This window comes from Daldinia decipiens (assembly GCF_022478715.1).
Source record: "Daldinia decipiens strain CBS 113046 unplaced genomic scaffold F4813scaffold_29, whole genome shotgun sequence".
Taxonomy (NCBI): Eukaryota; Fungi; Ascomycota; class Sordariomycetes; order Xylariales; family Hypoxylaceae; genus Daldinia; species Daldinia decipiens.
The window spans coordinates 177,937-196,208 of record NW_026054572.1 but is presented as its reverse complement, the minus strand read 5'-3'; the positions used below and the strand labels follow the sequence as shown (position 1 = coordinate 196,208).

Sequence of the window (18,272 nt, the reverse complement as noted above, 5' to 3'; positions counted from 1 at the left end):
CGATGGTAAACGTCTCATTAACAAGGATCATTTCTGTCTCCAATATCAATTTCAACTCGGAGAGGCTTACTGTGACGTTACCTACTCCTTCAATTCTCATGCAGGGTGTTATGGAACCGTTGGAGATCATCCAATTATAATGGGTAAGCCGTTCCTTTCGTGATACGGGATCAAATCCGATCTATATGCATGGTATTTTTGTAAGTAGTGATGACACGCCACGGGGAATATGCAGCCGAGGACAATGTAGTTGGGACGTAGTCAACAATCCTAGAAAACAACTCTGACAGGGAAGCGGCATGCTTCGAACTAACAACTACCACACACCCAACGACGCTGAAAGAAAATAATACTATGACCTAAAGGCTTCCAGCTTGGGTAGGCTATCGGTGGTGGGATAGTTGAGTGGCCAATAGTAGAAGAAAAGAGCGACCGAGTTTTCGTATTGAGATGCGGTACAAGCCATCACATCCGTAATGCGAACGTTCTCTCTTCCGCTGTCCTACGATCTTTCTCTCTACTAAGTACTATATATCATTATATATGAGGAATCGTTTCTCTTTGTATCGTTGCTCTATTATCCGTCTTCTATTGCTATCAAGACGACGATATTTTTCATTTCAATTTGACTACTTCTACACTTAGGTACCATGTCTAACATCACAATGACTGAGTTGCCCGAAACCAAGGGAGAATGGCTGAACTATACTAAAAAGTATGGAATGCTTGATCCCCTCCATACCTCTATTCACGACGCCAATTATGATACGAACTCTGGCTCCAGGGGAGGAGATCAACAAATATTGGGTCTCCGCGTTCTTTGGCCGGCGCCGAAGATACCTATGTTCCCCTCTTTCCTATCTACCGAGGCTCCGCAAATAGTTCCTCAGAAATATCTTTCTTGGGCTGAATCTCGTCTTCGGCGCCTTGATTGCTGGAATGCATTTGTGAGATGGGTCAAAGACAAGCCAGAGAGCCTAGCAACCCCCGCAGGCGAAAGATTAGGACCATTTGCCCTCGTTTACCAATCACATACTTATACACAAGTCCTTAATGGCAACGATGATTACACCAAACTGGATTTTAGTCCAATTGCCACCAGAACTCGGGCCCGTGTGGCTCTGTCTAGTCAGCCACTTCGCCCTCAGACCCCATCCACCCCAACTCCTTTGCGCACAGGGGAAGAACTCGTTGGGACTCCGTCCGCTATGGATATAGATCAGTATGAAGAAATGATGGACGAAACGATGTCTTCACCCGTCTCTATCCCCCAAGTAGATTCCCCTGCAACCGGCGAGGAGGCGAAGCATGCAGGCGGGGCAAATAACGAGCAGGAGGTGGTTATCTCCGCCGTCCAGATGCAAAGATCTGTATGCCTTCATGTGGAGGAAGTTCAGAAGGCGAAGTGGACGGCCGACCAAGAAGAGTTCACGGTGAGGGATAATGGTGGTAAGAAGGTCTTCACTGCTAAAACGGATGGTGCTCTTCACATTGATCCTGATACTCAAATTTACCAAATCACCGAGACCAAGAAAGCGCACCGTTACACCCGTGAGATCATCGCTGCTCGAGTCAAAGGGCAAGAATCATGTCAGATGTCCGCATTGATTGCCTCTCATCCACCTCCCAACTTACAGCAGATGCGCGAAAAGGGTCTGACGCATCGGTACGCAAAGCTCTATATTTGACGAGAAGACAGGCATGACTTGAATTACTAACCTTTGATAGACGCATTCTTCATTCCCATGGCAAGGATGAAATTTATCTTACCGTTGGATCATATGGTGCGGCCTATGTCGACTATATCCGCCACCAGCCGGCCGAGCTGAGTTTTCTAACCATGCAAGAGTATGGCCCATTCCACACAAAAAGCTGGAAAGCAATGGAAGCATACACTATCCTCCTTCTAGCCCTAACTCTTGAAGAAATTGACAGGTTTAAAGGGGTAGCCCACGTATAAAGGTTGTACTTTATGGCCCCCTGCGAACTCGAGATTGTCAGATTCTTACGGCGGCGAGGAGGCGATTGGTTTCAGAAAGAGAGGATACAGAGAGAGGATACAGAAAGAGAAATCTTAGTTTGGTTTTAGTTTCGTTGCTCACCTTTCACTCACTTCTACATCTTGTCTTTCATTCGACAACTACCTATTTTATACATTCTTTCCTAAGCTGTTGATGTGGATCGAAGGATGATTTGGATATTCACTGTTCATTCGTTTAGTTATGAAATATATGCCAAGAAGATCAATATAAATCTTTTTGTTGCTTCAATACCCACGATATGAGAAAACCGGGGTGACACTTGGGCTCAATATAGTCAGTCCTTACCTCCTAGGTAGCTGAGAACATATGACTCGAAATCCCACTTACCGACCATCTCCGACGAGGATAATATGTACCTAGCCTTCCTACACCCTTCTCCGCAAGCTTTGCCATCAGCCTAATTGATGCCAACGTGAGCTTCAGCTGCTGGCATCTGGGGTCCATTCCGGCTCTGCGATAAGGTTGAAAAGAATTAATCGCACGAGTAGAAATCTCTCGCTAGGGATCCGTAGGGATTCATAATACAAGTTAATAGTACTTGCAACAGTCTACTAGAATTAAGAAGCTTCTAATATCACTTAGAGTTGTTCATATGTTCCTAGATTAGGTACCTAGGTACCTAGTTGATTTAACGTACGTAGGTAGTAATTAGCATCAACATTGCACGAATGGTCTCTTATCAAGTACCTGGGTAGGTAGGTACCTAATGAATAATTTACTTGGTACCTAGTTTATGAACTTGTGTAGCGAGTTTTCCATCTACCTAGTAGAGTAGGAAAAGTCCGAAAGGAACGCTGCTGAAGCATCTTCATAGGCAACAATGTATTTTATCGTGCCGGTTTTCACGATTTATTGGTAACAATATAGGCATGCATTAGGTTCCCGGTGTAAGAGACGTGTAATGAATTACATTCAGGTTGTGACTATAACCCTAGGTGCCTACGGTCCCTTCACAACGGTTCTCATCTTCTTGCTTTCCTCGAACTATAGACCCCTTCGGCATTGTTATTCTATGCCTTGTAAAATGACCAACTAGGTGCCCGAGCATTAGATCACCATCCATGTCGGGTTTCTCATTGGTATATACCTTAATACCTTGTGAGTTTTTGAAGGCAATCCATCACACTTAGTTGTATCCACCGCGCGCGTGGTCTTCGCAATATCCCCAAGGACCGTGATATTTGCCGCGGCCGTCAACGTTATAGCTTCGACGTTCGTTGTCACTGCTGACACTGTATCCACTTGAGACTTTGTTAATATACCTATACTAAGCCAAAAAGGTTATTTAGGAAAATTAGGTAGGTACTTGCCTAACGTCGAGAGGCACATAGTTAGAGTGCATCGTATAAGAATTGGTTGAATACGGGAAGTACGTGAATATTGTGCTGAGCTAGAACGAATGGATGCTTCTTCGAAGATGTGGGCTTCTCTCTTCTATATTACAGGAAGATACAATGTTATTTTATATATCCATACTCTGAGACTATTATAAATAGAACCAACACTCACTAAAGTTACATGGTTCCAGCTAAGAAGGGGTTAGATGTGATTAGCCCGGCACGAGCCTGACTGATTCATACTGGGTATCTCTATCACGTCGCTTCACTTTCCCTTTAAGGTAAAGATTCATTATTCATTTGATGTTGGAGGCATGATCACCTACCTCGGTATATTCATGGCCGGTACCTCTGTCTTCCGGGTATTGGATTCATGCTACCACTCTAGGTGGAAATCTGGTTGTAGATACGTTCCTCTTAAGTTCGGCCTAGGTAACGGGGACTTATGTGGCACACTTACAATGCCAGCCACTTATATAAGTACCTCTAGGTACCTAGATAGCTAAGATTCTTGGTAGATGGTATGTGTGTAAAGATCGGCGGTACTTTCCCCCTTTTCCCTTACCCCCTTTCCCTCCCTTTTCTACCTTTCGTATAGCACCCCAGCATTTAACTTCTGTAATTTTCTTAAAAATAGTATTATAGGTTAATTATATGCCCTCTTCCATGCTTGATCGATATTTGTGCGGGCATCGAAGCGGGAATGGGTACGGGATCTGGTTATGGATTAATATAATACGATATCTCCAAAATGACCCTTCTAGGAGCCTTCACAACTTTGGATATTTTACGCTGTAGCGATGGGAATATCCCAATTGGCGTGCTAGAAGAGATATAGAATGACGTAGGCGAGCTGTCCAAATAATCGTTTTTAGAGAACATAGCAGATAGCTTTAGGTACATAGCCTCCAACTAGGAGGTTGTGCAATGGCCGGTCCCATACTACCCTTTCACCACGCAGTGGCTCAACCCGATACGTAATTTCCACTATCTGCCCTGCGGAAACATCCCCCCGCATCCGAGGAAGATCTCGGTGGTGGGTACCTATAGACAAGTCCTCCGAAGCTCTATTCATCAATATAAGAACACTGGGGAGGGGGAGCCGTTTTCATCCTCTCCCCCAATCCAATACTTGTTACCTGGTAGGTACTTACTTCTAATACTCTCGAAGTCCTATATTCCAATATAACTAGCTGTTTCGACCATAGATATGGACGTTCGAATCATACTTCCTCCCATCATCATAATCTTCTTTGTGATAGATAGCATCACTGTGGCGATTAGGTGCTGGCTCCGCAAAAGGAAAAAGTCTCTCAGCAGCGACGACGTCCTGATCGTTATTTCTTTAGTAGGGATAAAGCTGTCACTGAAATAACGAAACGCTAACATTGGGGGAAGGTTGGATTTCTGCTACTAGGTTCGACGATACTTCTGTCGATTGAGTACGGCATCGGGGCAAAGACTGCGAAACCCGGATTGGATTCTGTTAAGGCAGCAATGGTACGTACGCGTCCAAGAGCAGATTATATATTATGCCACACATTATACCTAGACTCATTGATGCTAGAACTACCTAACTGTTTACTAGTGTTTTACTATTGCGCAAGTTGCGTATATTGCGACAGCTTGTACGTTAAAAATGGCAGTGGGATTGGCCCTGTTGCTCATTGTTGACGGAGTCCCCGAGCACATATTACGTCGGATTATTCGGGCATCTATGGGTATTGTAGCCGTATGGTGGACGGCCACTGCTGCAATCTATACTTTCCAATGTATCCCCGTTCAGGCTGCCTGGGGAGTTAGCCAGGGCACTTGTCTATCATCTACCGTGCTTGGAAACGTCGGGGTGACTCTATCTGCTATTAACGTGCTTGTGAGCTGGTTTTACGGGGTAGGTAATACAATCCTGTAACAAATTCGGATTTGATATGATGCTAATCATTATTTTGTAGCTTCTTCCAATTTGGCTGCTCTTTACAATACAGATGCCCCCTGTTACCAAAGTCTCTGTCATGATATTGCTTGGCCTTGGTGCATTGTAGGGAAACCTCAATTTTCCCAAGTTTGATGAAGCGCAAGGTACCTAGGTAGCTAATGATATATGTTTACAGAAGTTCTGTTGCGACTATTTTCCGCTTCAAGTTTGTGCTTGAGGTCGCTCGAGCGCCGGGGTTGGCAGGTCTGTCAAATCCAGGAGTCGTCGACAAGGTACTAGAAGGGACAATGTAGTACGTCTGGAGCCCACACCGGACTCACGGTCCCGGTATATTCGCTGACATTAATATGATTCCTAGCTCCATTATCGAGGTCGGGATAGGGATATTTGCCGCTGCATTTACGGTGATGGGCTCACAAATAAATAAGTGCCTCCCAGGGGTGAGAAGCCGTAACAGCTCCGGACCTATGCGCTTGGGGCCTATTCACAGGAACTCAGCTTTCCGGGGCCCTACATATGAATATCTGAGCTATCCTATGGCTAATAGCCAAGAAATTATCGCGCCCACACGGCCAGACAATGTTGTTACTAGGCGCGCGGATGTTGATGTTTACTAGGTAGTAGCGGTGTTTCCTACATGTATGTGCTAGTTGTAGGATGTACACGTACTGTAGATAGGTACCTACCTAGGTACATATCCTTAGTTGAATAGGTATGTTGTTGGCCAGGTTGTTGGGGTTGAAATCGGGGTTGAAGTTGGGGTCGACGTCAGCGTCGTATGTATGTAGGTATGCATTGTACGAAGTACCGTACCTGGGTTAGGTTAGGTAGGTAGGTAGGTAGGTAGGTAGGCAGGTGACAAGGGTTCACCGGGACCGCACCCGAACCGCACCGGTCTTCACGTCATGCTCTCTCTACCTTTGAAGCCGATCAGGATCGTTATGTCAGAAGTTACATATTGTCGCGCACTCTAGATCAGCGCACCCAAAAAACACCGCGGGCAGAACTAATTCACTCTTCATTGCAGTTAGGGGGGCCACTTGCACTAATTGGCGTCTTCTACCCAACGTTTAACGCAAGTCGTAACGCACGAAGCCAAGAAAACCTCGACTTCTTGCTAAATAAATCCACTGAATCGACCAGGAATGACCTCTACAAGCGAGCCAAGGGGTTTCCCAGCCATCATTCCATACGCAACTGGTTCAGTCGAATAATCGACCGGGTTAGCCCTGACTCTCGGGCCCTTGCCTACTTCCTTTCCTGTCTGGGTACTTCAGAAGTGCCGCAAACTATTTTTCCTCGTGCCCGTCAGCCATCAAAGACATGGGGTAGTAACGGGGAGGTCGTAGACGCGAGCCTACGGCTTCCCAAGTACCTTTACCCTCCTGATGCCGGCGTAGAAAGTTGTTGAGAAAGCCCGAATGCTAAGCCGAAACGTCAGAGGAGGCTGCTGGACGAATGTTCCCGAATGAGCTGTACAACCTGGGGAGGTAGGCGCGTCAGAATGGGCAAAATGTATCTTCTTATTGCTGATATATTTGGGATCGAGGTATTTTCTTCATTAATAGCAGACGTAGGGCCATAGTGCCAGGGCATTCGCCATGCTGCCAATACCCATAATCTTTGGAGGATATGTTGAAGCACATCTTTAGAATCATATTCACGTTTAAATAGGAGAAAGAAGTCTTCGTGTATTGTAGCGACTTCCGGGGATCCACGACAGCGGTTGCAAGAGGAGCCCCCGTAGCATATGGACATCCCATCCACATATACATGTACTGCCTATCTCAACCTCAAATGACAAATATGCATACGTAATGGAATTATAGTTAGATTGGAGGCAACGGAATCGTGAAAAGCCTGTCAATTCACAAGGTATCTAAGAAGGAGAGCTGACCCCTAATTTAACCAATGTTAAAGAGATTCCAACTCTTCACTCTATTTTTGCAGCCTTTTTAATAAGAAAGCCTTCTACGCTGCGATTGCCGTTCCGGTAAATCAGACTCAGCTTTTCTTTTATGAGTACGGGTGCCAAAGGGTGCCGCTAAGCCACTACGAGAAACCAGTTCCGGTAGTATATATGGCGAACCGCTGAGATGGAAAGCAGTATTCCATCGCATCTCCTTAAGCTCTAAGCTGATGGATGAATGTCCAACAAAAACAAGCGCCACTTTTATGTTTCCCTTGGCATCTTTCGCCGATTTAAACTTTGTCTTTTGCCCATTAATCAACAGGACCGAGTTTTGGAGACGCTCTAGGATCGGCGTGAGCGCTGGGTCTCCTGCCCTTCGCAAACATAGTATATTTCCCTTTACGTTAAAACAGGACCCAAATGTTGTAGGTACTTCTGTTAGCTCAAAATAAAACAGAGCTGCAAAGAGCCTCCGGGCGAACTTGTTAATTGTGTCTCGCAATGTGGTGTCCTGGAGGACAAGGGACCTTAGCCGAGGCATCGCTGTAGTGTCATCGAGGCTGGTCTCTCCATGGAGAGTAACGTTAAGTCGATAGTAACTGTTAGTCCTAGCCTCCTTCTTTAGGAGGCAAGTGACGTCGTTCCAGGTTCTTTGGCCTTGCAAGTGAGATAGGTAGGCTCGGACAAGTCGTGTTAGCCAGCCATATCGCCGTGGTCTCTGAGGCATCTCATCTTCCAGGTCGAGTTCCAGTGGTGACCCGGCACCTAGATTAAGCACGAAATCAGGCCTTGCGCCCAACGCCATCCTCTCAAATTCGGACAGACCAACCAAAGTAGGGTTATTCCGTACGATGCCGCCGTCTAATAGGTTCCCGAGTCCTGGAATGTATTTTGGCAAAAAGTACCTACACGCCAGTTAGACATAACTGCAAACGGGAGCAGAGAGACCAGAACGTACATCGGGGCGGCGGAAGTGCTTCTTGCCCTGCCTCACCGTCAGAAATCTCAAACATTTTATGCTGTACTAATCGCTGGTACTTACACCTCCCATGTCTTAACGTCATTTCTACCTTGATGGACCACATAGCCAACCCTAGCTTCGCCAATTCCATTGTAGTTTGTAAACATATAAGTAACTGGTACTTTAGTATTCGTAGTGGCAAGCACGCCAATCTTTGTCCCGGTGAGGGTGGCGTAGGACGGGTTCGCCATTCTCTTATTGCCGAACACTTTTACTAAAGCACCGTCTATCCCTTTTGAAGGATATAGGCAACCCAGAAAAACAAGATGAATCCATTTAAGCACTATGAAAAATAGAAAGAACCCGCGGACAGGGCTGTAAAAGGCTTCTCCGGCCAGTGTTTCTAATTTGAAGGTGCAAGTGGCCGCAGACCAACCTTTATCGTATAAACCAAGGATAAGTAACCCCCCTATTAGACCGGTCAGTATGGCACCTAACAGCGGAAATCAAACTTACCAACACTCACGCCATATGCTAGGCTGAAGTGCTCCTGGACTGGAATTGGAAGACCAAGAGAGTCCTGAATAAGTTCTAGCACAGTAGATGGAATGATCCCGCAAACACCTCCTCCATCAATGCAGAGGATCCCGTGACCTGCCGTCAGAGGCCTCACGCGCACAGTAAGGTCGACCTGCGACTGGCAAAGTATGCATTTTGAAAGATACCATAATCCAGGGTCCGATTCCTGGGATTTACCAAAGATTTGTATACAATTTTCGCAAAAGGCGTGCCCGCATCTGGCGATGTGCTGCGGAATCGATGTGAAACAGCTGAAGCAAGACTGGCTGCTTTGGATATGATTCCAATCCTCAACATATCTTGCAAGCACCATGCGGTGGATCACAGAAGCAGGCTTCCCACCGGCAAGGTATGTGAAGAATGATTCGAGGTTGGCTAAAACCGATGCAGAAAATGCGCTAGGTAATAGGAGCCCGTCGTCTCGATCTTGTTGAAACGCACTCCGCCCGACCTGTAGGCATACTACATTGTAAAGCTTATAATATACTTCTTCGGGTTTGAATACTGAGCAATAATCAGCTCAAGGCACCTATGAGGGGGCTCCAGAACTTACAATGCATTCCCGGGGGATACTGGTCTAAGAGGATACTTGACGCGGTTACGGGTGCGGCGAACTCGTGAAGCTGCCGCGCCAGAGGCATGTGGCTTACGAAGTCTTCCAGATGTGTGGCCATGGTGGGAGAAACTGGAAAGTCTTGCCTCGACGCGCGAAGGCAGTCGAATGAGAAATTTTGGGATCTTCCAACGTCACGAAATGCCCGATCCAACAATGAGTTGAGATGCGGTATCGCGAACAGGGCGTGCGCTTCTTCCCGTCGTTGACGGATATGCTGAAGATGTTCCACCAAGCAAGGTCTAACCAAAGAAAAACGACCACTATGTTGTATTCGAAGTAAGACAATTTCAGGGAAAAAAGAGTCTAGAGGTTGGATGGTCTTTTCCTTAACAAGAGTATGAAACTTTCGCCTCACCGAGGTATCATCCCATTTCTTCCAGCGGTGACCCGACAGTACCATGACTAGTTGGGGAGGATACCCAGATCTCGACGCTGGCTGGCTTTTGATCCACAAAGCCATATGTGTGGCAACGACTACCATGTCATTTTCACAGTACAAGTAGAAGCAGAATATATCCACGAAAGGATAAAGCAGCTGAGAATATATAACGGCAACCGCTTGTGCTAGCGATTCATATACCGAGTGGTTTTCTCTTATAGGATTGCAGCACGGTATGTTCACACGGAACTTTCCTTCTAGAGCCGCCGTTACAAGGAGGAGAGGAAAGTCGTCTTGCTCATCAAGATCAAGACATATCCGGTTGTCTTGCCTTTTAAGTATACGATTTATGGCTGGCCGTCGGCGACGACCTATTAATAAAATAAAACTTGGGATTGAATCTTGAGATAATAATGGATATGTCAGTTGCTCTAAGCGGTTGGAGGTCGCGATGATTGGCGTCTCATCCCCCGAACACCAAATCCAATGAGAGCAGGGGCGAACCATTGTGAAGGTTCGGATAATATGACCGGGAAACTCTGGAACTATCTCGGGGACGAAATATATACGAGAATACAAGCAGGACTGTTTCGGTGCATCTCCTCTGGTTTCTATTTTAGTTGTGATGGGAAGACGCTGTTTACCAAAACGAGCCTCTTCAGTACCGTATTCGGCCACCAAGCTGTATAAAAGCGGCCCCATCAAGTCCCAACCGTAATTGAAACCTCCCTCATCTTCTGTTAGACACATACTAAGGATGTCGTCTGGAAAATATCGTCATAAATGCATTTCTTGTGGCCGGTGCCGGTCAAAGGCCTTCCACCGACGACATCCGGCAGGTCCAGGCTACCCCGTCGTCAAAGGAGTCTGCGGCGAATGTCGACGGTCTTCCAATTCCTCCTCTTATTCTTCAGGTAAGAAGGAAAGGGGAATGCATATTCATCACCACCATTGGCTCCATCTTTCCGACGAAGCGGGACATATATTGCCGGAGGAGATGTTGATTTCACAATCGCCATCCACGACGACGGCTTCAACTTCGGCTGTGTCTCGAAAAAATTTCTCAAGTTTAGACCCTCCTCCTGGCTACTCTGAACTACCAGGCGATCAAGATGATATCCTTAGGACGCGTCTAGTTGAGCTAGCCGATGTTTCCAGGGCTCACCCCCGCGAGCTCTCGGCGGAGTCTCCTCTCACCTATATTGAAACTTCGCCGCCGCCGGTAGGCTCGAAGCCTAAGTTGAATCCTTTTAGTTACTTTCTTAGATCGCTTCGCTCCTAAACTAGTTTCTATACCGAGAAATGATTGGTGCTTTGGGCGTTTAGGACTTTTCTTTCGGTATCATGTATTTTCCTATCTGGTCAGTGGTATGTGCATGAGGTTGGCTTCCTAGGAAGTCAACGCAAGGTACATCGTATGACGTAAGGGCAAGGGTCGGAAGTGGGAATTCTACTATAGCTTTACCGGACGTTACCTCGAATAACAGGTATCTACTAAATTAAACGATTTACTCAATTAGGACACGTTTTCGCTCTTTTGGGTATTTATTTATTTATTTATTTATTTATTTGTCATGCTCGCGTGTTGGATTGACTATGTATTACGTAATAATATGAAAGGAAATGCAAATAACGATCGTGTTCTGATTGGTTGTTCTAAGGTAAGAAAGGAGGGGTTCCCCCGAGTGGGGAAAGATATCTATTGTACAAATGCGTGGGCTGTGCGTGGGCGGTGTGTATGGGCATAACCCTGGTCATGTGACGAGGTCACATGACCGTTATCCCAACATCGCGATTCGCGCTTTGGCTCGGAGACGCAAGACGCGTCGCCGAAACCAGGGTAATACTAATATATAAAGAGCCGCTGCTGCCCACTAAAAAGTTAACTTGCACAACGAAACGCATCTGCTATTCGAAAAGTATAGCATCGTCTGGTTTCACGTAGCCTCTCTTCAAATTTTACTAATTTTAAATTGCTCCCCCCTCGTTCCTCGGGGGTCGCCGGTATTTTAATAACACAGTAAAATTCGCGATCTTCTCCATCCGCCTTTCGTACTAAACGAGCACTTTCTTGCATTGGAGGTAAGGTAGCGTTCTTAATGAAGTATTCTATTACAACCCTAAAATAACAAGTAATTTGGCAGCTATACTACCTAAAAAAACACAGAAGACTTATTTAACTTCCTTATTATCTCTCCCCTTTTGCTGTAGGTACTTCTTATTTAGTTAACGTAGGTACCTACCTAAGGTACCTTCATGCTCAACGCGAAGTCATATCAGGTCGAGCATTCCCAAGAAACTCCTCTAACCTTGAGAGGGGCTACGGTCATCATACGATAATGAGAAACTAGAATACATAAGGCCGGTAACTCGATGATCGAAGACGCTACACTCGTCATGAGAGACTAATCTCCGTTTCCAGTAGTATAGACGTTTACCAACGTAGTAACTAAACGGATCAGCCCGCCGAGAATGCTAGGGCTCTAGATCTTTTAGCTTTATTTGGCCCATCAGTAACCGATATCGTTAGCTTACAAGAAAACACGGCTGATCAGCCAGATAGAATTATGACGGACTGTCCACCATAACCAAACAACCCCAAGACCACCCAGTATGCAAGCGCATCCGGCTACGTACAATATTGGGATATTTCTTGCGACACGCCGCAAGGCCCTTCCAGCTTCTGTACGTCGTAGCATGCTTATGCGGTCGAAATACGCGAAAGTCCCTGGAAATAGGATCAGTCCAGCAAGAGAAATCCAATGAAGGATGCTAGCTAGGATATTATAGCCCGTTCGAGCGCTCTCAGGCCCTACTATCGTATATGGTGTAGCCGTGGAAGGATCTGAAGGCATTTGGTTTGGTTTATTATTCGGGCTAGTTGCTACGTTTGAATGAATCATTGATCTAAGATGGATTTTTGGCCGTGCAAACTAGATGGCTTAAGGAAGCTGGCTTAAGGAAGCTCTAAATACCTGCCGATGTCGTGGCCTTTTCAAGCCACGAGACCTACGAAAGGGCTATGGAACCGGATTCGGCCACCGCGATTAAGTCTTCTTGTCTCTTGGGTAGTTTCTCCCTTATCGAGCCACAAGCTGCCCACGACAACATTAAACTTACTCAATATCACCTTTCATGGACCTTATAGAGTATTACGCGATCGGTGTAGGGGCAGGCTTCTGCCTTTTGCTAGTTGGTATGTCGGTCGTGCTGATTAGAGCCCTTTGCGCGCCTGCAGGTCGCCGTCTCAGGCGCATGTTAAACCCGTTATTACCAACATGGGCATGTGGTCGGATTATCATCTCGATTCAAGAGGCTACCTTATTGTGTGTTATATTAACAATCAATGGGTTGTGCGTAGGTGTAAATATTCACGATGGTGTTTCCGAAGTTGCCAAGCGCCTGGGGCGCGTAGCTCTCGTTAACCTCGTTCCGATATCCTGCGGCGCCCATATGAACTATGTCATTAGTATCTGCGGGATACGCCTTGATCAGTATGCTAGGCTGCATGCATGGCTAGGCGCTATTGTTATAGTTGAAGTGACCTTACACACTATTTTTGGGCGTGGCGCGATTCACGATATTGCTGGTCTCCTGGTGAGCCTGTGTTGTACCCGTTACCTATTATTTACCTCTAATATGTTACCTAGGCTTCATGCTCCGTCTGGATGATTGGAGTGGTCTCCATACCTATCATCCGACGTTGGGTGTTTGAATTATTCACCAAGCTACATACAGTCTCAGCAGCAGTTGCTCTTTTTGCGCTTTGGCTTCATCTCCCCTCCTCGACGTTTTATACTAGACCGCGTCTGTACCTCCTCCTCAGCCTGTTCATCTTCATCTTGACCAAATTGGTCCGGCTCTTAAACATCATATACTCGAGCGTATCTCTTAGGGGCAAGAGCATTGCTCTTGTCGAGAGGCAAGGGGACGGCGTGGAAATTCGCATCCGCATGGCTCGACCACTGAAGTTCAAGGCGGGTCAGTATATATACCTTAGCTTATGGGGCCTTTCAAAGCTATCGGCATTGGAATTACACCCATTCCAGATATGCTGGGATTATCCGGATGAAAGTGGGCATCAAATATTAGTCTTACTTGTCCAACCCCGGAAAGGCTTCACGAAGAGTCTTCTAACGTCTGCCTCCTACCAGGAATACCTGGCCTTTGTGGAAGGGCCTTACGGAAGACCACTATCACTTGGTCAGTACGGAACGGTCTTACTACTTGCTACCGGGGTTGGGATTACCGGTCAGCTGCCTTACGTGAAGGAGCTTCTTAAACTCTATCTTCAATGCGAAGTTAAAACGAGAAGAATAGCTTTATTCTGGGAGGTGGAATCAGAAGGTGATGGGTCCCCTCGGTTGCATTTGCTACATACCTACCTACCTACCTACGTACGTACTGACCTCGTGTAGTCCATCGATATTGGGTGAGAAAATGGATGGATGAGTTGCTAGCACTTGATAGAGACTATGTAAGCACGCTCCTCCGATAACCTGTTTTCACTAATCAATTTCAATTCCAGATTCTGGATATCCAGCTATATATCAAGGCGCATTTTCTCTCCCCAAGGGCGTCAAAGGGGGACGTGGAGAAACTTGGATCTCATGGTCGCATCACGTTAACATATGCGACGATGCGACCCGATATTATCATTGCTTCAGAGATGGAACGGCGTAAAGGAAAGACATTGGTATCCTGTAAGTCCGTCACAGGTTAAGCTGATTGATTAGGAGTTTCTAACCTGAAAGTATGTACGAACCCATCAACAACCCGTGTTATCACGGATATCCTCGAACACGCCGCTCATACAGATGTTGACGTTAAAAGATTGGATTTTCAACCTTGGACCACGAAAGTAACGGAAGTTCGTTTCTAATTCTGATTGGCTTTTTTTCTAGGACATGTATCACGGAGTTGATCTCTGTTTGACCTCTTATATCCTTTCAATTCGTCTCCTATGGACCTTCGTCATTAAATACCTAGGTAGACTCATATAAAGCAATTCTATCATTCCGTAGCCCAACAGATATACCAAGTATTAGGTACCTAAGTACCTACTCAGACATTATACCTCGCCCTGTTGATATCATTTAGGCCCTTACGAAAGCTGCTGATGGCAAGTTGCAGCCTTTCGCTAAGGTATTGAACCTCCTCACGAAGATTTTCACCTAATATTTGAATTTGGTGGAGATATGCTAATTCTTCACGCAACCGACCATTCTCGCGAGTTCTGATTTCGATGATTTCCTTAAGCGACGGGGTAGGTGCCGTTTTTCCTGCCTCAAGATTTTCCCTAGTGGCATCTAAGGCGACAGATGACCCGTTTGCTTTCGCGATAGTCTCGTCGAGCGGACGGGGAGGTCGGGGGCGATCCATGGTGTTTTACGTAGATCTCGCAAAGTTGTAGAAGCAAATAGAGGTAAGGTTCATCTACCATTCAACGATGTTCTAGCCACCAAGACTATAAACTTAGATCGTAGATGAACTATGTAGGTACCTACTTGGTATTTTAGAATCTGCCAATACTCCGGACTATATAGTTGAACTGAAAGGACGGAAGTGGCTATAGCGGCTTCTTTCGGACACGATTACAAGCATATAGCTACCTACCTACCTTAGGTACCCAAAAATAGTGTTACTGTTCACACGGGCAATTGATAGCCGTGATACATACCTACCTACCTAGGTAGGCTACCTAGATACCTAAGGTAGGCTTCTGGCCGAGAGATTCAGGCCTTATTAGATACCGGTGGAATTCCGACATGACACTTGCTGTATCAGTATCATCCAGATGCCGATATCTCGTAAGTCTACTTGAGTACCTGGGTTGGGAGGTAGGTAGCAATATTCGTAACTGATTAACCAACTCTTTGGGAAGTTAGGTACCCGCCTAACCTTCATAATTCTACATACCTAGACATCTATTTAAGAGACCTCATATAATTCAAACTTAGGTGCTACACAGCATATTCCAGCACTACCTAGCCCTTGAAGCTATCGCTAGCAATACTAACTCTTACGAGCACCACGTCTTCTACCGCGTTCATTCGTCGACGCCGTTGCTAGTCGTCTTTGCCATGATAGGCTTCTCTCGTAGTTTAATAACCTTAATAGCTCGTTTTTCTCTCTCCCCCCTTCAGTGAGGCATCTTTCATAATAGCACCATTGATTCCGGGCATCCGTCTCAAGTCTCGCTACTAGGTCAGTCAGATTCTTAATTTCCACGTCTTGCTCCTCGATTCTCTTCTTCTTTTCCGCAGATTCGTCACGGTATTGGTCGAGCATTAAATTGTTCATCTCCTTCTGAAACTGTTCCGCGTCGCGCTGCTGTATCGCTATCTGCCTTTCATCACATACGCGACCAATGTCGCCAACCAACAGACTATAGTCCGCTCGCTGTCTATTTATTTCCACATGTAGGGAATCATTTGCTCGACGCAGCCAGTTCAATTCCTCTTGTAGGTTTGCGATACGGTCATGTTGCTCCTGCTTGAGGGTTTCGTGCTCATCGCCAAGATCCCTGATTTTTTGGCAGAGTTTTTCGCATGCCAGGCTAGTATTCCAAAGTTGAAGTTTCAGCCCAGTTGTGGCCTCTGGTAATGCCCTTGAAAGGAACGACCGAGGTTGTTCGTCAGACGGCTCGCTCTTGAGCCGAGTCTGGTTATCCTGTATTATCTTAGTATCCAATCGCCTTGAGGAGAGGGAAAGGGAAGATTGCATACCATCTTATGCCTTCTCGCGCAACTAATTACAAAGGCTCTACACATCAAAGCACAGAGGTACTTGGTAAGTTAGGGGATTAGGATTTAAGGGTGAATTAAAAAGTTTCCATCATTGCGTTGCACACTACTTTTAGCACTGCTAAGGCCTTAAATGGACACAGTAGCGCGCTTAAAGAGATATAAAATGAGCCAGAAATGGATTTTATAACTTAATTGTCACGATACTGCGTACAGAAAAAGACCAAATCTACCTCTACGATACTTAGCCATACCTATTATAAGACTGTTTTAGTCAATGCCAATTCATACATCCACAGGTACACGTACGTACCAAGCTTAACCCAAGTTCAGGCCTTGCATGTAGGACCACCATTTCAAGCCCTAACCTAGGTAACTATCAAACCTAACAAGCCCGTGGACATACCTAAGAAAGCTTGGTTACAGAAAGGCAAAAGAGTAGTGACAACTACAGAATAAACGAGCAGAGAAATCTCCAACGCCAAGTTTCGATTAAGATATCAAGATGATTTCTAGGTTATATCATAGAATACTAACTCTATTTTAAAGTGAACTACCTATTCAATAAACCTCGATACGCCTATAAGGGACTAACGATGTTACTAAGGACCTAGTATATTATATCTGAAAAGGGGGGCATGTGAAATTGGCATGATAGCTCCTGGCAAGCATGACCGATTTGAAAATGGGAAAGTTCGGGGGGACGGTGTAAGATATGACATATAGCAGCATATTTAGGGCCATAAAAAGCAGAAACAAGCCACCGTTATGGTAAAAGGGTACCAGCCCTGCTGTATCGATAATTCTCGAGCCCCTGAGATAGCTAGCGTGGTATCATACGTTGGGATTGGCGGCGAGCCGAATGAAAATGAGACAGTACCATTGCCTATTCCATCTTCAGTGCCTGCCCTGAGTGAAGCAGTGATAAGTATACTAGGTATAGTAGGACTGGACTTGGGGGAAACCGTAGTCAGAACAGTTTCGATGATAGTTTTAATGACTGTTTGTGTTAGTGTCCTGGTCGATCCGGTGGCCGGCACCGACGCGATAGTAGCAGTATTTAGGGTATCGCGTATGGTGCTCACGGATTCATGATCGATGCTGGTTTGGCTGGCCTTTTCGACAGTCGGAAAGCAGTAATCAGGCTCGAACTTCACGGATCCTAGACCTGTAAGCGTTCCAATCCCCAATTCGAAACCAATAGTCTCGCCAGAGGGGATTTCCAAGCCTAGAGACCCTATTACCAAGGCAAGCAAGGTGAACAGAGTTTGCATTTTCTCTAATATTCATGATAAACGGCATGAGACATGCCGCGGAGATCGAGAGTGAAAAATAATGTTCCATATCCAGACAGGAATGACATTTTAAATCTTCTCAAGGAGGTCGTTATTAGACACTTCAGTATGATTTTTCTCATAATATCCCAAACTTAGAGTCCTTTTTTGAAAAATAGGTAAATTTGTGGTATAAATAGAAGCAGCGTATTCGCAGACTTAGGTACTTAAGGGCACAACAAGCGAGGAGATCCATCAGTGTCCTAAACAGACTCAACAACAGCTGAGGATGATGATTATGGACCCTAAAGTTCAATTATAACTCCTGTTAGCATAGGCTTCTTGGCATATGCGCCTACTATATCCCTTAATTAAGCGAACTACCTCAATACTGATAACCCTTTTCAAACTTCACGCAAAAAGCATTAGATGGGCATGCAATAATTGTATTCTAACAGCCTTATGTATCACAGAGGTGATGGAAATAAAT

The 18,272-nt window shown here is 45.7% G+C and overlaps 7 protein-coding genes across 7 annotated transcripts; 3 read left to right on the top strand and 4 right to left on the bottom strand.

The window, feature by feature from the left end:
* The first annotated feature begins 377 nt into the window (after window positions 1–377).
* Window positions 378–2,270, top strand: F4813DRAFT_367162 (uncharacterized protein). Its single transcript, XM_049244129.1, has 2 exons — window positions 378–1,666; window positions 1,729–2,270. The coding sequence occupies exons 1-2, from the start codon at window positions 651–653 to the stop codon at window positions 1,958–1,960; spliced, it is 1,248 nt and encodes a 415-aa protein (XP_049097449.1). The 5' UTR covers window positions 378–650; the 3' UTR covers window positions 1,961–2,270.
* A 2,643-nt stretch (window positions 2,271–4,913) lies between these two features.
* Window positions 4,914–6,104, top strand: F4813DRAFT_398108 (uncharacterized protein). The gene is made up of 4 exons (XM_049248009.1): window positions 4,914–5,270; window positions 5,332–5,417; window positions 5,491–5,607; window positions 5,674–6,104. The coding sequence occupies exons 1-4, from the start codon at window positions 5,019–5,021 to the stop codon at window positions 5,930–5,932; spliced, it is 714 nt and encodes a 237-aa protein (XP_049097448.1). The 5' UTR covers window positions 4,914–5,018; the 3' UTR covers window positions 5,933–6,104.
* A 1,166-nt stretch (window positions 6,105–7,270) lies between these two features.
* Window positions 7,271–10,269, bottom strand: F4813DRAFT_382004 (acyl transferase/acyl hydrolase/lysophospholipase; the record flags this gene model as incomplete). Its single annotated transcript, XM_049245742.1, has 5 exons — window positions 7,271–8,132; window positions 8,186–8,212; window positions 8,270–8,657; window positions 8,705–9,271; window positions 9,321–10,269. 5 exons carry the CDS (start codon window positions 10,267–10,269, stop codon window positions 7,271–7,273), a joined length of 2,793 nt encoding a protein of 930 aa, XP_049097447.1.
* Window positions 10,270–12,003: 1,734 nt separating this feature from the next.
* F4813DRAFT_160591 (uncharacterized protein) lies at window positions 12,004–12,781 on the bottom strand. The gene is made up of 2 exons (XM_049239079.1): window positions 12,298–12,781; window positions 12,004–12,243 (listed from the first exon to the last, which is right to left on the bottom strand). Exons 1-2 carry the CDS (start codon window positions 12,663–12,665, stop codon window positions 12,168–12,170), a joined length of 444 nt encoding a protein of 147 aa, XP_049097446.1. The 5' UTR covers window positions 12,666–12,781; the 3' UTR covers window positions 12,004–12,167.
* On the top strand, window positions 12,782–14,735 carry F4813DRAFT_160565 (uncharacterized protein). Its single transcript, XM_049239078.1, has 5 exons — window positions 12,782–13,359; window positions 13,413–14,109; window positions 14,181–14,239; window positions 14,291–14,465; window positions 14,517–14,735. Exons 1-5 carry the CDS (start codon window positions 12,898–12,900, stop codon window positions 14,642–14,644), a joined length of 1,521 nt encoding a protein of 506 aa, XP_049097445.1. The 5' UTR covers window positions 12,782–12,897; the 3' UTR covers window positions 14,645–14,735.
* Window positions 14,497–15,263, bottom strand: F4813DRAFT_160609 (uncharacterized protein). The gene has a single exon (XM_049239080.1). The coding sequence runs from the start codon at window positions 15,142–15,144 to the stop codon at window positions 14,827–14,829; it is 318 nt and encodes a 105-aa protein (XP_049097444.1). The 5' UTR covers window positions 15,145–15,263; the 3' UTR covers window positions 14,497–14,826.
* A 97-nt stretch (window positions 15,264–15,360) lies between these two features.
* Window positions 15,361–16,637, bottom strand: F4813DRAFT_367142 (uncharacterized protein). Its single transcript, XM_049244128.1, has 2 exons — window positions 16,491–16,637; window positions 15,361–16,434 (listed from the first exon to the last, which is right to left on the bottom strand). Exons 1-2 carry the CDS (start codon window positions 16,533–16,535, stop codon window positions 15,778–15,780), a joined length of 702 nt encoding a protein of 233 aa, XP_049097443.1. The 5' UTR covers window positions 16,536–16,637; the 3' UTR covers window positions 15,361–15,777.
* Between the last annotated feature and the right edge of the window lie 1,635 nt (window positions 16,638–18,272).